The sequence below is a fragment of the Typopeltis vanoorti genome, chromosome 22 (genome assembly GCF_054136105.1).
Source record: "Typopeltis vanoorti isolate ZY-2024b chromosome 22, IOZ_Tvanoo_1.0, whole genome shotgun sequence".
NCBI classification, from domain to species: Eukaryota; Metazoa; Arthropoda; class Arachnida; order Uropygi; family Thelyphonidae; genus Typopeltis; species Typopeltis vanoorti.
This window is the reverse complement of record NC_143570.1, coordinates 24,199,054-24,215,931: the sequence shown is the minus strand read 5'-3', so window position 1 is coordinate 24,215,931 and position 16,878 is coordinate 24,199,054. Positions and strand designations below refer to the sequence as shown.

The 16,878-nt window shown below is 33.9% G+C and overlaps 1 protein-coding gene across 1 annotated transcript in view; it reads right to left on the bottom strand.

Moving 5' to 3' along the window:
• Positions 1-16,878, bottom strand: part of LOC150094222 (macoilin) — a 192,397-nt gene that overhangs the window by 65,011 nt on the left and 110,508 nt on the right. Inside the window, exons 5-7 of the mRNA XM_090412388.1 lie at positions 16,137-16,203; positions 15,912-16,026; positions 255-741 (exon numbers count right to left, since the gene is read on the bottom strand). Of these exons, the coding sequence (XP_090268514.1) occupies positions 255-741; positions 15,912-16,026; positions 16,137-16,203 (669 nt within the window). The remainder of the gene's footprint in view (positions 1-254; positions 742-15,911; positions 16,027-16,136; positions 16,204-16,878) is intronic.

The following is a 16,878-nucleotide window of genomic DNA, read 5'->3' as shown; positions in this document are numbered from 1 at the left end:
TGTCTGTTTAGATACTTATCAACTCTTACAGTAAAAATCTATTAAACCTGAGGAGATGAGCTTAGTTAATGGCAGAAGTCTTTTTTTTTTTGTACATTAAAAAAGTGCCTCTTAAGAGTTTAAGATTCATGAAATAAGGTCAAGAACTGCTGTCTAATTTTGTTTCACTTTTGGCAGTAACATTTCATTCAGTTTTTACATAAATTATATATATAAATAAATAAAACTAGCCCGAGAAAATATTGGCTACATACCTTAAGGTGAAGTCATCCTTTGAAGTACTTAAGTTGTTAGCTGATAACTCCTTGGTGGAATTATTACGATTTTTTTTGCTGCTTCCACTTTGGCAGTGTTGTACAGCCATTCCATTCTGTTGGCTCCATCTAGCAGATGAAGGTCCACGGGGAGTCGAACAAAAAGTAATACAACTACTTTTAAACGGAGTTTTGTCTTTTTCAAAAATTTCATCATTTTCATCATAATCATTGACACTAGTACGCCGCCTAGATAACTGTTTTTCCATGTACTGATATTCATGCCTGTTAAGAGCACTGCCCTGTTTTTTCATTTCTAGCAAATCTATGTCAGAGTAAATGCAGTTTTTTGTGGATAAGCTATTCTGGCTGTTATTACCACTTCCTCCACTTTGAAGAGGAACATTGCTTATGCTAGGCCTTTTTATGTGATTGGAACCACTGTAGTGACTATTTGAGATTGCCTCCTCATTTACTTTACAGGAACCTGAAAAAAAAAACAAAAAAAATTTTTTTTTATAGATAGAACCCAGAAAGTATATAAATGCAACAATGCATGTGAAGACATTTTCTGAATTACAGTTGACTTTTATATTCATTTTATATTTCATTAATTTTCATTTTATTTTACAAATTTTCAATCTACCATGTAAACTCTAAGTTTACATGGCAGCAGAAAGAAAATGTGGTTGTGTTCCAATGTACAACATTTTGATCACAAATATCTAGACTGTGTGTAGATCTTGTCATAAACAGATTGGATGAAGAAGTAGTTATGTTATGCCTATTAATTGCAAATACTCTAGCCAGTTTGTATTTTACAGGATGAAAAACCTTGTCACTTTTATATGAGTAATTATTAATATCAAGACTGTAGAACAACAACTATGAAGGTAGATTGAGAGAATGTAAACTGCATATTTTAGTGGATAAAAGGAAAATGAAAGAATGTGAAGCTGGGGCATAGATTTAGAGGGAGGAAATGGACAAGATAACTATGGAATTTATATAGTTGCTAGGGGATAATTACCTGAAACAGCATGTCATGGAGGTAGACTCTCTGCCTCCAATCAGGGAAATTGGAGACAGAGTGCTGTCAAATTTTGCTTTATTATATAGTTTTTATAGTTCAATATAAACCTTTCTTGGGAGAATTTCACAGGCTGCTAAATATGTGGAATTCTCCCAAGAAAGGGTTTATGCCGAACTATAAAGATAGTAATTATACCAGACTTAGGAGGAATCTTGGAGCAGCACCATAGCTTGAGAAGCTAACAGGAAAGAATGTTAGCAGTGCATGAGAAGTGGGCAAGGATTGTTTGAGATAAGCAATCACACTACACACCTATAGTCAGAATAAACTAAGTGGGGATTAATTGAATGAGTAGAGATATAAAGCAAGGGCTGAAAAAAAAAAAATAAGAAGAAGAATGTGGAGGAAATATAATGAAAAGAAGGTGATTAGCATACTCATGAACAGTACAAAGCAAAGACAAGAAAGAAGGATGATTAGTATGGTAAGAAAGGCCAAATCAGGTTATAAGAGAAAATTAAGCAGGCCAAGGTAAATCCAAAAGAATATTTTTCATTATGTAGCAAGTAAGAGGAAGAATGACTTTGGAAAGATGACTAATCAATGCTGATGGTAGGAAGGTGACAAACAAAAGAAATAGTTGAGTTGCTGAGAGAGATCGATGCAAAGGTGGATCATTCAGAACTGAGGTAGACAAACAGGAGATGCTCAGCAGATCAAAAAATATCAATGTGAACACAGAAGTGGGACTGGATGACATGCAAGAAACTGCAGTGTCTCTAATGAAGTTGTTTAATTCAAGTCTCAGCTCTGGCAAGGTTTCAAGGAAGTGGAAAGATGGCAAGATAGTTCCATTACATAAAGGTTGCTAAAAGACAGAAGTAGCAAATTACAAACCAATTAATATCTCAGGAGTGGTGGTTAAAGGTAAAATCCAGCAACAGGTGGATAAGAAGATGATACTTTATAGTGGGCAGTATGACTTGGTAAAGGGGAGGTCCTGCCTTAGTAATTTACTCACACTATAATACAGTGTGAGTAACTCACACTATAATACAGTGACAGCAGAATTAGATAAGAGAAATGGGCACACCACAATACTGCTGGACTTTGCAAATGCATTTGACAGAATGCTACAAAGAAAAACTATTACAAAAGTTGGTGCAAATGGGAATAAATGTGAAGCTGGTAGCATAGATAAGGTGGCTGAGAGACAGACACCAGAGAATAGTATATGGTGCAGTCAAATTGATAAGAATGAGGTGACCAATGGAGTGCCTCAGGATTCTGTGCTAGGGCCACTACTCTTTAATTTATATACTGATGATATAGGGAGAAAGATTTAAGGGGAGGATTAAAAAAAAAAACTGGGGAGAGAGTAATAGTTGATAAAGGTGACGTAGATATCCTGCAGGATGATTTTAAAAAACTGTAATTGTGGGCAAAGGATAATGGCTGTCAATTTAATCTTGCAAAATGTAAGGTTATGCTGTTTGGATTGAAAAGGTTACATACTATGTATCAGACTGCAAGAAGCTGAGACTAGGGACTTGGGGATAATGGTGGACAGAGTGGAAGTGAGAGCACACTGCAAAAGATGTAAAATAAAAAAGGGATCATAGGAAGGCTATTATTTATAAGGTTATGATTTGGCCACACCTTGACTACTTGAACAGATTCGGTCAAGCTGGTGACAGATCAGCAGAATAATCCCTATAAGGATAGGTTGAAAGTGTGTGAATTGCAAATTTTAGTTGACAAATAGAAGAGATATGATAGCAACTTATAAATTACTAAAGTTTTTATAAGATTGATACAAAAGGAAATTTTTGAATACATTATTATTATTATTCAGGCCTCCATGGAGTCAAGAGACTCATCGTGGGAGGTCCTTCTTAGGAAACTCAGTCTATCATACTGCTCCTTGAACTCATTGACCGTTCTTGCTCTTGTCACTCTTCTAAGGCAATGCATTCCACGCAAAGAAACCGCTCCTCACCTCTTGCTCACAGCTTCCTTTCACAACTTCACTGTCTAATAAATAGACAGAGAACTAGAAGTCACACCTGAAAGTTTTGTAAGTGTGGTTAGCGAAGGTGCGCAGACTAAAGTTCTACTTGGAGTGAGTGAAATGGATTGCCAAAATTACTTACGAGTGTCCCAACAGCGAATGAGTTTAAGGAGAGGTATGATAAGATCGTGTGTATAAAAGTTAGTGTGGGTCTCCCACAAGTCTTTTGATTCCATAGAGATACCCATATGATAATCATAAAAACAAACTAGGTGATTAGTTTTTAAGCAACTATGACTGTGGGGTGATATACTGTCCGTTAATTGTGTTCTCTCTGGTTTGCTTGTTGTGTGGAATGAATAACCTATTTTTTTTTAAAAAAGTCATAAACTCAAGAAGCTCTAAAATCCTTTACATGAGAGACCAACTAACTTATCTTCAGTTGAAGAGTTCCTATGAAGGTTCCACGACTGAAAGATATGTAGCACTCATAATAAATTTGTTGAATGAACTACCACTATAGATACAATGATTTGTAATCAAACTGCATTTCCACATTTATATCAAGATATACAAAAGGATCCATAGGCTGCAAATATTTTGCAACCTATCATATTTGCTTCTCAAACTATTTGCAATAGCTAAGAAGAGAAAAATGATTTATATATATAAATTTTAGAAGATGACAGGAGGGGAGAGAACACATGATCCTTCCTGGAAAGGGAGTAAAAAAAAGCAGCAAATAAGAAGCGAGGGCAAAAGAGTAGCAAACAAGTGGAATGGGTTAACAAATGGAATTGCAACATTGTTAATGAATGAGTGAGGACAGATATTTTACACATCATGTGGGTTACCCTGAGATTCTCAAATAATAATCATAACATCAACAATCCAAGTGAATATGACATTGTCTGATGAAAAGCTAAAAAAATACTTTAGTTTAACTTTGGCTAGCTTGACCTTTCATAGTACAAAATAAATTAAATCAAAATAATTAAAAATCTATAATCTTAAAAATTAAGATTGTACATGTTGGTAGACATGTAGACAAGACCTAGAGTCCTGTTAACTTAAAAACCTAATATTCATCATATTACATACCCAAGTGATATAGAAAATTTGAGCCAATGGAAATAGTAACAAAAGTTACTAGTTGTTTAATAGAGACATGCACATTAGACACATACTATATTTTCTGAATAACGGCTTAGCACATTTTAGAGAAAACTAAATATAATTTATTACTCCTATATATTTTGCTCAATATATCATGAGATTCTTTCAGGAAAAAAAACAGAAACTGGTGTAACTCTGAAACAGAACTATTTCAGTTTCTGGATAAAATTAACATCAATAAATTCTCATCAAGTTTACTACTGAACGTGAATCTAACAACTATCTTTCCTTTTTTGGATACTTTAATACATTGTAACTCTGCTGGCAATATTGAATTTTATGTTTACAGGAAGCAATCCTTTACAAGCAGATATATCCACGCATCTTCACAGCATCATCCATCACAAAAATAGGTATTATCAAGTCTTGTACACCAAGCATGCACAATTTGTTCTTCTGAGTCTCTTTTATTAGAAGAATTAAATGAAATAAAACTTACTCTATTACTTAACAGATACAGTGAGACCTTGATGGAGAAAATATTTGATAACCATCATTCCTCTTCCAGATTGCAATCTGATGTTAAAATGATCAGTATAACCAACCTTAAAGGAACATCTGAACAAAGAGAAAGGACTTTTAGCAGATATAATTTGTACACCACCTTCAAACCAGCCCAGAAGTTGTCATCGTTCTTACCACCTATCAAAGATACATTATTGGCTTTATTTTTGCCTGGTGTTTATCAAATATCTTGTTCTTGCCATCTTTACTACAAGGCACATCCAGAAAGTAAGGTCCAATCAAGAATTAAAAAAACTGGTACAGAAGAAAAAAAATTTTATCACCATCATCAAATTCCTGACATATACTCTCAAGGGGTGTACAGGATATGATGAAACTACATGAAAAATTACATCATTACTAACTTCCTATTTACAATTTTCCTCGAAATCAGTCTGTTACCTATCAAGCCTCCAACATTATCAGATCTTATATTTCTATCCTCTAAGGCACTTTTTACTGTATCAATCCACCTATATCTTGGTTCTTCCTGTTGGTCTTTTTCCTGCCAACTGGGTAAAGAACACTTGTTTTACTAATCTTTCCTCTGCCATTCTGTTTAACTGACCATACCACCTGAGATTAGCTCTGCTAATGCATTCCAAAATGCTGACAATGCGTCAAGTTTCTTCCTAATATCCTTGCTTTTAATATGATATTGCCATTGATGCCATCTGTTCACGCCTATAATCTTTTATCTGCAGTCTCTAGTCTTTGGTTTTTTACTTCTGACCTAGCTCCCAGATCCATAAGTTAAAACTGGTTTGAACACTGTCTTGTATACAGCTAATTTAGTGTTCTGACTAATTTCTCTCTTATTCCTTATGAATTTATTCAATTGACTTCCTCATACTAGCTTTGTTGATTCTGTTATCTATTTCCATATTTAATTTACCATCTTCATTAAAATCGTGTCTAAGTAGCTGAAATGTTTTACTTGTTCCACAGGTTCTCCATTCACAATGCAGTTGATATTTTCAATGTTTCTGCCTATTTTCATTGTCTTTGTCTTGTTATTGCTGACCTTCATACCATATTTATTACAACAGTTATTCAATTTAGTCAGGGAATCTTGCAGACTTGTACTGGATTTATTTAGGAGCATAACATCGTCTGCATAAAATAAAGGGCCGAGATTAACATCTCCAAATTTGATATTAGGTTTAATACCACTTTCCTTCATTTATAATGCGATCCATATGGATAATAACAGACAATTTAAATCCTTGTCTGACACCAGATTTAACATTAAACCATCTTCCTGTACTTCCTTCAATTCTAACTGCTGACTTACAATTCAAATAAAGACTAAGTATTGCTTGATATAATGCCCCATTGACACCATATAACTGTAGTGTTTTGAATAGCTTCTCTCTCTCGGCACCTTGTCATATGCCTTTTCCAGATCTACAAAACTTAAATACAGATCTTTGTTATATTCCCATTATTTCTAAACTAATTGTCGTAAAATGAAAATCTGATCCTGATAGCTTCTATTTGGCCTGAATCCTGCTTGTTCTTCACCAAGCTTCTCTTCCACAATCCTTCAATTGTTTCTCAAGTATACTTGTATCTTATCAGGAACACTCAGTAGAGAAATACCTTGTAATTCTCACCTTCAGTTTTATTTCCCTTCTTATATATGGGTACTATGAGAGCTCTGCTCCAATCATCCAGAATTTGTCCCTCTGTCCAGGTCTTCTGAACTATGCAGTGCAGCCACTGTAAGACTTTTATACCTCCATACTTGAGCATTTCTGGTCAAATGTTATCTACTCCTGCTGCCTTTCCACATTTCAGGGTTTTGATAGCTTTTTCTACTTCAAGTATGGATATGTATTCTTGACTGTATGCCTGCAGAGTGTTGTGTAGTCACTTGATTTAGTAATTTTTTGAAGTAATTACTCCATACTTCAAGACTATCTTTTTCTCCAGTTTTCATGTCACCTTTTGTTAAGTTGTGAATGAAGATATTTTATATGTTTTAATACTTCATTCACATTTAATATAATCCACCATGTCATAAGCGAGACTTCTAAATATTATTTGTTGTTAGTCTCTTGCTTGTAATATATTATTCATATAAATGCTTTGAGTTTTGTTTGTTATTAATTAATTATTTAATCTTAGAATATGTAATAATAATGAAAAGACTCTATATAAACATGTCATTCATTTTATTTAGTTTATTCTGTAAAATTTATTATAAGAAACTGTGTATGTAAATTTACATGTATATTATATGAATTGTGATATATCTTTTTTATTTCTGTAAGAGTGATTTTATGTAATTCTTTTGATTGGATGTGATTGGCTGCTGAAGGAGAAATGAAGTTTATTTTAGTTAGCTTGTGCTGAGAACGTGAGGTACTGTGTATAAACAGAAAAGTCAGTGGATATAAGATGAACTGATTAGAACCAGATTTTGGTGGGAAGAAGGAACGTAGTTGATTGGAAAAACGAAAGTAAGTAAAGAGGAAGCCTTAGAGAGAGAGAGAGAGCATAGAGACCAGTTGTAACAGAAGGGGGGGGGGTAATATATGCCGTAAATAGACTACGAAAGGACCAGGAATTAATAGGCATTGTGAATTACTTCTATGGGAGTTCTGATAATACAATATTTTCCAAGTGGTTTGTGGAAGTATAGTGCAGAACCAAAGTTAATACATAGAAGAAAATAAGGAATTAGTAGATAACTGAAACCTAGTGCATCAAGACTTGTACATTTGTGTGTCAATAATTCAGTTATTATAGTGGAAGATTTCTTTAGAATTGTGTAGCCATAAAGTAAGAGTCTACAAGAATTTCAAATGTGCCTTTGCGAATTTGATGTGTAGAAGCAGTAACCAAGTAAGAGTTGTCTTTTCGGTAACCTGTGAAGCTATAATTGTTAACTCCGTTGGATATATTTTAACTTTAGCTGTGGTGTTATGTCAATTAATGGTCGAATGTTAGATGTACTGAAGTACTTTCCCCTCGAATTAATAAGTGACATGTTGTTCTATTAAATGTTAGCTGACTGAGAAAGAATAAAGTGTAGCCTGTCATAAGGTTAATTATTCTAACATCTGGAAGGCTGAACTTTTTAAGAACTATTTTCAACTTGATTGACTGAACATAAAGAACTGATAAATGAACGTCTGATAATTTATAGATTGTAATTATTCAGAATACTTTAAACTGAGCTAATATATTTATATGATTCATCCAATTGAATAGAGTGAAATATGTCAGAGAAATAGTAATGCTTTGTGAATTAACAACTGTTAACATTAGTCATGATCCTCAAACCTAATAGAGAAGTTATTAATGTACGAATGTGAATTCTTATAATATTTTAATTGGATAACCTTTTTGCAGATAGTTATACTTAAATGTATATATTGTACTTTTCCACATTAAATGTTTTCTTTTGTTGAGTTAAACTTGGTGTTTGCCTGATTTTTTTTCATTGCACCGCTCATAAAATTATTCGGAACTTTGCAAAAGCCTTAAATACTAGTAACAGCCTCGGCCTGAAGATGAAGTGATAATATAAGTTTAGATGATGATTGATTCCTCTATGTTATTTAGACTAATCTGAATATAGGGTGGCACAGTATAATATAAATTTCTTTATATTCAGATGAGCATCAATCAACAACTAACCAAGTATAACAGAAATTAAAGATGTATAGATAAGAATAAATAACCAACATAAATGGAACAGTCAGTTGGGTGGGACATTCCAACACTTTATTATCTCTAATTCCTTTTACAGTCCTCTTTCCTCCATTTCTGAGCTTCTTCAGCAACCTCCAGAATATCTTTCCACCTTCTTGATATTTATTTTCTATGTTCTTACTAAAGTCTTCAGTTGACTTTTGTTTAGCTAGTTTTACACAGTGTTTATCTTTCTTACATATGTTTCTGTATTCTCTAAGAGCACAATCTGACTTATTTGCCAGGAAATTTTGATATGATTTCTTCTTTTCTTTCACTGCCTCTAACTTTCTGTGTCCACCATGGAGTTCTGATTTTTCTATCCTTAATGCATGCCTCTCTGGCTGAATCGATCAGTGTTTTCTTCAGGGATTGCCACTGAATCTCCAAGGTTTGGTTCTTGTTCTCAAACTCTTTCATTTTTTCTTCAATAATCTTTGTGTATTTTAGTCTACAGTTCACATCTAAGAGCTGCTCAACTTTTATTCGCTTTAAAACTTTCTTACATGTTTTTCTTTTCAATATGAAATTCAATTTTATCCTGCTCAAGACTAAATGTGATCACTTCCAATTTCAAATCCTCTGTACACTCTGGTGTACTGCACCAGGGAGAAAATATCACTATGAACAATAACATAGTTAATAAGACTTTTCTTATTCCTTGCCTCTTCTCTCCATGTGAATTTGCATATTTTTATGTTGGAACATGGTGTTAGTAATAACCAGTCCATGACCTGAGCAGAAATCCAACAGGTATTTGCCATTATTAGTTTTGCTCTTTTCTCCAAATTTTCCCGAAATATTTTTGTATGTCTGACAATCATTTCTTACTCTGCTATTTAGATCCCTAACAAGGACCAACTTTTCCTTTTTCACTGTCAGTTGCTTTCTCTGAAGCTTCAAAAAATTCTGCTATTTCTATCTTAGTAGAACCTTCTGTGGGACCATAGGCACAAATAAGTCTTATTGTCTAGTCCCCATTCTGATATCTGCCAACATCACTCTACTTGAGAGTGCCTGCCATTCAAGAAGATTAGCCTCATTTTATTATAAGTTTTATTATAAGTTAAAGAAGAATTAATAAGAGTTAATACAGAAAAAGTTTTATAAGTTAAAAAACTAGCATGTATACTTTATTTTTCCACTAAGTTGCCATTGACTTCCAGGCATTTTTGGTATTGTGGTACCAGCTTCTTCATACCGCATTCAAAAATTTCTGCCACCAGTGAGTTCACTAAGTAATGCTGTTCTTCAGTTCCTCATCTTCTTCAAAGCTCTGAGATGGAAGGAACAAGAAGTAGTCACTAGGTGAAAGGTTGGGGATGCAGAGTGGGTGGTCTAAAAGTTCCCACCCAAAACTTCTTAATTTGCTGAATTGCTTGTCCGAGTTCCTTCAGCATTTCACAATACACATTAACATCAATTGTTGCTCCTCACTGAAGAAAATCAATGAGCAAGATCCCTTATTGACCCCAGAAGACAGTGGCCTCCTTTTTTTTGACAGATGGTGCCCATTTATTTTTTTAAAATTTTATTTATTATTTTTTTGGAGATGGCGAATGGTGCCACCGTGTTGATTGTTGTTTGTGCATGAAATCATTTCGCCACCAGTCATGATATGAGAAAAAAGTTCACCTTCATTTTTGTAATTCTCCAAAACTTTTTGTGCTGATTCCACTCATGACTGTTTATGTGCATCAGTTAGCATTTTTGGGACCCACCTGGCACAAAATTTCTCATATCCCCAGCTTCTCTGTCACATTTTCATGAATGACTGAGGATGAAACTTCAAAAGAAATTGGGAATTCAAAAGAAAGTTCTGTAATTGTGAAATGACAATTCTCATGAATTTTCGTGTTTACTCTTTCCACCAAATCGTCAGTCACCACACTTGGTTGACCACTGTGCTCTTCATCATGAACATTGTTGCGCCTTTCTTTAAACAAAAAACAACACTGCCTAAACTTACTGTCACTCGTTACGTTAAGCCCGTAAACCTGACAGTCATCGGTGAATTTCTGCAACACTATTGTTTTCAGCCAACAAAAACCGTATTACACCATAAACCTTGCAACTGATGTTTTTAATTTATCGCATCTCAATATTGGATTCTGAATCTTCAGAATCCAAAAGATTTTTGGATTCTGAAGATTCAGGTCTTGCTTCTCATATCATCGATACTAGACACAGAGTTCACACCAAGATGCTACACTACAGTAGGTTCAAATTTGATCACCTATTTTGAGTCACATAAAGCCATACACCATCCTAATCTTAATCAGACAAAACTGTATGCCTATTTCTAAGTTTTGGGGAGATGATTGCTGTTAACTGTTTAGGATTTTTTATATTTTTATTTATTATTGTTAAATTAATTAATTAATTATACATCTATTCCCATGTCTGAAATCGAATAGTGTTTCCTCCTACTGGATAACTCGACTGAGACATGTGATATTATCCGCATGCTGTATGACTCATTCTTGTATTCAGAATTTAAATGTCATTACCAGTTTTTGGTGTTTTCTCTGAAAGCTCATCCTAATTAAAAAAAGTAAGCAAAATATATAGAAGTAATAATTATATTTGGTTTTCTCTTACATGTGTGAAGCCATTATTCAAACAAATAGTAACAAAAGCTTTTGCTGGAGATATAAACAGCAGAATATAGAATGAAGTACAAACCTAGAGAAATGTTATAAGAAAATATGAAGAAAAGATAGGAGTAATAAAAATTGTAAGTAATAAGTGCTTACCATATTTCTATATTCATGACTTAAATCATTCATTATATTATTGTTGTGTTATCTGCATGCTGTTTAATATCTGCATACTCTTTAATCCTGCATGCAGGCAGGATTAAAGAGTATACAGGAGATTTCACAGTGATTGCCATCTAGTTGTGAGCAAAATAAAAAATGTGGATCACAGTGAAAAGTAAAAGCATGCACAGTTGTTTACTTCTTTTTAAAAGTTGTACAGTTTTCAGAGATAAACCTCCAGAATCAAATATATAATTATTATTGGATAAAAAGTGAAAGTTAGAAAATGAGAAGAAAACTTTAGAGACTGAGTGGCAAAATCTAAAGACAATTGAGTCAGTGAGAGGAGCATGCAGTGAAATTGTCTGATGGATAGAAAAAACATGGCTTCAGGGTGAACTCAAGAAGTTAGAGGTTGTCCTAGAAAAGATGAAATCAACTCAAGTTATTAACAAGTTAGTCAACATGCACTTGCAGAGAATACAGAGAAAGATGTAAGATTGCTAAATTATGTGTAAATATAGCTTAATAGAAATTTTGAGAAGACTGAAAAAAAAATGCAGAAGAATACATGAAAGGGCAAATGTTAAGAGACTATTAAAAAGAACTCTGAAAAAAAAATTAAAAAAAGAGTTACCACAAACACAATCAGATAAAGCTGATATGAAAAACCAACAACAGATATTCTAGACATCCATAATAATAATAAAATATAAATCCTCCTTTTACTCCACAAAGGCAGTAGAGAACTGCTTTAGCCCAAACTAACTTTTGGAAGTCAGTTTGCAGCCTGTTTCTTTCAGACATCAGTGGTAGCTGGGCTCAGTTTCCAATGATTCTGAAGATATCAAAGTTAAAAGGTGCAGCTGGCAGCTTGTGATCCTAAACCGTTATACTCTTATTATAAGAGTATATAATATAAGAGTATATTATATACTCTTATTCCTGGTGAAAAAGCTTATATGTTGACTGTTCATAACAGTAAGTACTTTTTAAGGAAATTACAATGCCAACTAAATATTAATTACAATAAATTTAATTAATACTTCCAATATTTTTGGAAAATTAACATTGCCATTTTAAGGAAACAATGTATAAACTGATATGCATGCAGGCATTATACTGAGTAAGTGAAGCTGAAGCAAAGCAACCAAAGGTGAGCCTAAAGGTCTCCTAAATGGCACCTTCATAACTTAAGGCTAAAGTAGATTCTGAGAATAGTCTTGTATTTATATTTGCTAGGGTGGATTAAAGTGGCCTTTTCCCAGAATATCCTGTGATGGGTATCCAAAGCATGGTCAGCAAGTCCTGAGGGGCTGTAGTGGTGGAACTGAAGAATATGTAGTCCTTGTGCTCAGTGATTTCTAATGTTGGTTGTTGTCCTGTCTGTTTGGCCATAGCAGGACAGCTTACAACTGCAAGGTACCCAGTAAACAACTGTCAGGTTTAGGGACTGTGGCTTGTCTTTAAGGGAAGAGGGACAGTTTATATATATATATATATATATATATATAGTCTGCAAATTACAAGGTTTTTTTTTTTTTTTTTTTCAAGCATTTTTGCTAGTTTTTCAGATGTATCCTGGATATGACAGCTTAATGTAGTCTGTTCTGGAGGGAGAGAGGCTATGTGATTTGGGGTTTTAATATTTTTTGGATTTGGTGGGGATTGTAGCCATTTGCTAAAAAGGTGTTGTGAATGTAGTCAAGTTCAGTGGTAAGGGCACTTATCAGGACTAATTAGTTTTGCCTTGTTATACAGAGTTTATATAATCCTTACTGTTGACACAGGGTAGTGTGTGTATCTACCTGTGCTTGTGTCTGCATAGATTTTTTATAAACTGAGAATGTCAAGGATCCATCAGGTTGACATGTAATTAAAGTATTTAGGAAACGGACATTTTCTTTTTTAAGGTGAAAACACATACAGATCAGCAGAATCTTTCACAGGCTCCTTAAAAAGATCACTTCCTGGCCTGTGGAAATCACCAATAAACTAAAACCATACAATTATATACAAATAGATCCCAAACCCAATATACTGGCTACTGAAAATCCACAAAAAAATGTGCTGCTACACTGAATGGATGGCTGTGATTCATCCATGAGTTAACCAAACATTTAGTCAAAGTGCGTCTCCCAATATACTAGCAACATCCTTTCCCACATAAAAAAAAAAAAAAAAAAAACTCACCGGACTGCAAGTCCAGTATATAACACACTAGCATAATGGTCAGTTTTGATGTCTCCTCTATTCAACAATGTTTGATTCAAAGATACCTTAGACCTTACATCCAATCCTCCAAATATGAAAGCTAATAACTCAAGCTATTTCACTTTAGCAAGGAAAATTCTATAAACAAACAGGGGGGACAGCCATGAACTCTTCGCTTTCTCCCCTACCCCTAGACTAACTACTTCATGGAGATTTGAGACCTATAATGTGTCGCGTATAGACCCACTGACTACACTATAATAAATTTAGTTTAATCCTTTATCCAAGTGTAAGCAAACAAAGTTTACGCCTGAAGTATCTTCAGGACTGAGGCAACTCGTGGTAAAGATGGACCAAGCTCTCATCACTCCTTGTCTTAGTATCTCTCATAATGCAAAGCACATCTCCTTGCAGACATGTATAATGCTATGCATTAAGGGAAGGGCCACTACCCAGACCAGTTTCTGCCTTTACTGAGGTCTCGTCAGTGGGATCCAGACTCAGAGGTGATGATACCAAGGTGGAAGCAATGGAGAAGTCATATTTACCTATATGAGTTGCTAAAAGGTGTCTCACCTTATTATTAAATTACTCTGGATTTAGAGGAAGATGTTGGAAGTTTTTTCCACTTGGTTAGACTATAATAAATTTAGTTTAATCCTTTATCCAAGTGTAAGCAAACAAAGTTTGTGCCTGAAGTATCTTCAGGACTGAGGCAACTCGTGGTAAAGGTGGACCAAGCTCTGTTTGGCAACTCGTATACATAAATATGACTTCTCTATTGCTTCCTCCTTGATATCACCACCTCTGGCTCCCACTGACAAGACCTCAATAAAGGTCAAAACTGGTCTGGGTAGTGACCCTTCCCTTAATGCATAGCATTATACATGTCTGCAAGGAGATTTGCTTTGCATTATGGAGATACTAAGACAAGGAGTATGAGAGCTTGTTCACCTTTACCACGAGTTGCCTCAGTCCTGAAGATACTTTCAGGGCAAACTTTGTTTGCTTACATTTGGATAAAGGATTAAACTAAATTTATTATAGTCTAACCAAGTGGGGAAAAAAACTTCTGACTACATCATGTATATGTATTCCCCATTGTGCTACATGGCTCGGATGCTCTCAACACCATTTTAACTAGCATTCCAGGATCCAGTTCACTTTAGAAAAAGAAAATAAGTCTCCCCTACCTAGACACTTTAATTACATGCCAAGCTGATAGATCCATGGCATTCTTAGTTCATAGAAAACCCCTACACATGTACATTCTGTAACAGTCATACAACTCCCCTATCCACAGTATGGAATGATAAAAACTCTGTATAACAGAGTAAAAACTAATCAGTCCTGATAACAATGCCCTCACCATTGAACAATCAAATTTACTTAAGTCAGGAATTGCTTGTATTTAATTTCTTTAATACTAGAAGAAAAATAATTGCTGCATGACGAAATGTCTCCATTACACAGAACAAACAAAATGAAAGTTAATAAAACTGTCTTCAAGACAAGATATAACTATACAGACTAATTCAGAGATGATAAATTTTTATATGTCTGTCACTATACTTATAACAATCTTCACACAGTGAAAAGGAAAGAAAAATTTACTAAAAAATCAGTTAAGAGAAAGAACAAATACAAAAATATCAAAATTAATATAAATTAAAGATGCCAAGAAGTTATATTCTTGGTTTCATTCTTTATCCAAGTATAAGAAAACAAAGTTTGCACGTGAAGTCACTGACTGGGTTACTTGTATATAGAGGCTAATGACTTGACAGTATCCCACAATGCAATGCACATAACCTTATGGACATGTATAATGCTATGCATTATGGTATCCCATAAATTATACATGTCTGTAAGGATATGTGCATTGCATTATGGGATACTGAGGCAAGTGATGTAAAGTCACTAGCCTCTATATACAAGTAGCCCAGTCGTGAAGTGTCTTCACACGAAAACTGTTTCCTTACACTTGGATAAAGGATGAAACCAAGAATATAACTTCTTGGCATCTTTAATTAATAGCAAAACCAAGTGGAAAAACCTGCAACATTAAAATTAATAGTTCTTTGTTTTATAATATATTCAGAAGAAAATAGAGGAATATTAATGTTTTTTTTCTTCTTCCAAATGAACATAACTAAATTTCTATGACAATAAAATAAAATTAATTCAGATAATTTCAGCTGACTATTCCTTATAACTACTTTCATGTTGAACAATTCATAAATTAAAATTCTTACTTTTGTCCCTTTCCAGACTGTTTCCTCCTACTGTACTAGATGTATCACTCGGTAATGCCTGTTGTAAAAGCTCCATGTAAAAATCATTTTCTCTGGCTACATCTTTCTGTTTTCTCTGAAATAATTAATGAAACTTTTGAATAACTATATCTGACTTATTTTAAACACTATGAAATACTCATATGAACAAACGCATTTATGTGGAGAATGAAAAGCATAACTTACAAGCCTCATCTTATAACTAATGAAGCTTTTAAAACCAAAGCCCAATGTGACAACTGGATAGCCAATGCTGAAAGAAAAAAAAAAAGTAAGAGGGGAATAAAAGTAGCACTTATGCATATATTAAAATTAATGATTGCACTCTCCCTCTCCACCTCAAGGTGGTAGTTGCTAGATTTCTATACTCTTCACTTTTCTTTAATAAGTATTATATACATAACATTCTAATTTTTTTTTTTTAAATTTAGTTGCACTGCAGGCAATACCAATGAAATATCAAACATCATTTACTTTTATAATTTTTTCATATTAAAAATGAATAAGAAAATTTGTGTATTTGCCTATATAGACTGAGACCAACTACCCAAATGGATATTCAGAAGTGAAATAGTTTGCTTATGTTAAGCTTATGTGGCTACTGTTGCATCATTTTTAATATCAATTACTGTTGTCAACCTTAGTGCAGATGTCAAAAATACAGAAAAGTAAGAACACTGTTGTAATTCAAAGTTCTATGGCTCATGACATAGAACTCTGAATTTGAAGTTCAAAGCTCATGACATAGAACTCTGAATTTGAAGTTCAAAGCTCATGACATCATGATAAACCTGATGACATAAAACAAAAAGTAATTGGTTCAAATTATCAATGAAGACTGACTTTTTCAAATTAGCCATTAAAAAGCATATTCAATTGTAGCTGAACAGATATTAGACTACAGCAAAACTGCCATTTGAAACAATTA